The 910-nt window shown below is 53.0% G+C and overlaps 1 protein-coding gene across 3 annotated transcripts in view; it reads left to right on the top strand.

Moving 5' to 3' along the window:
- The first annotated feature begins 6 nt into the window (after positions 1-6).
- TPCN1 (two pore segment channel 1) overlaps positions 7-910 on the top strand; it is a 49,209-nt gene continuing 48,305 nt past the window's right edge. For all 3 annotated transcript variants that reach the window (XM_009642845.2, XM_035898311.1, XM_035898312.1), the window contains exon 1: positions 7-866. In XM_009642845.2, coding sequence (XP_009641140.1) covers positions 755-866 — 112 coding nt within the window. In that variant the 5' untranslated portion in view covers positions 7-754. The remainder of the gene's footprint in view (positions 867-910) is intronic.

Below are 910 nucleotides of genomic sequence, written 5' to 3' on the forward strand. Positions count from 1 at the left end.
CCCCTGCGGGCGCGGGGCGGCCTGTTGCTGTGAGAGATGCGGCCTTCGCCGTGACTTCGTCGTGCCCTCGCCACGGCCCGCAAGGAAGGAGACGGGGAGAGTCACAGCTGCGTGGCGGCACCGGTTGTGGAGTGTCCCTGTAACGTTGCCCAGGGTCTGCTTGATTTTTCTTTTCCTCCACCTTCTACAGAAATCCGTGACTTTGTGACAGTGGCATCACCCAGTAAAACAGCCTACGGGAGCTTCATGTGTGCGGGCTCAAACTGGCCTCTTTTTCTCCCTCTTTCCCCTCCCCACCTGAAATCGAGGCATTTTGGTATGGCAGGGGAAAGAGCCATGTGTGACGGTGACACTTAGCATCATGCTGGCTCCGGATGCGTCACGCCTGCCTGCTTCTTGTTGTGCTGAGCAGCCAGGAGTTTGTCAAGAAGCACTTTCTTTTGCTTCCGTGCTGTACTGCGAGCCATGCACTGACTGGCATAGGCAGCCCAGTCCTGACTTTTTGAATTTAGCGTTTGCATAAATACTGCCATTGAGTCTAGCAACCTGCGCTGCTTTTCGAAAGCAAGCAACTCGATCCTTTTTTGAACTGTGGTCTCTAGAGATGGGTACACATACCTTTATATTCTTATGTCTAGAAGACACCCCTGATGGAAGACTTCCTGGGGACAGTTTTTGACATAAGCATTTTACAAGTGGAACTGAAAAAGGCATTATTTAAAGTTCTTGGAGTAGGAGCTTCTGAAGGGACAGGATGGCTGTGAGCATGGATGATGACGTTCCCCTCATTCTCACCCTGGACGACAGTGGGAGCAGCACCTCGGCCCCTCTGGATGACCTGGAACGGGAGGAGCTGCCTAACGAAAGTAAGATCGCTTTGTCGTTGTTTCCTGCCCGCTGTGATGGCCTC

This window comes from Egretta garzetta, unplaced genomic scaffold (genome assembly GCF_000687185.1).
Source record: "Egretta garzetta isolate BGI_Z169 unplaced genomic scaffold, ASM68718v1 scaffold7, whole genome shotgun sequence".
NCBI classification, from domain to species: domain Eukaryota; kingdom Metazoa; phylum Chordata; class Aves; order Pelecaniformes; family Ardeidae; genus Egretta; species Egretta garzetta.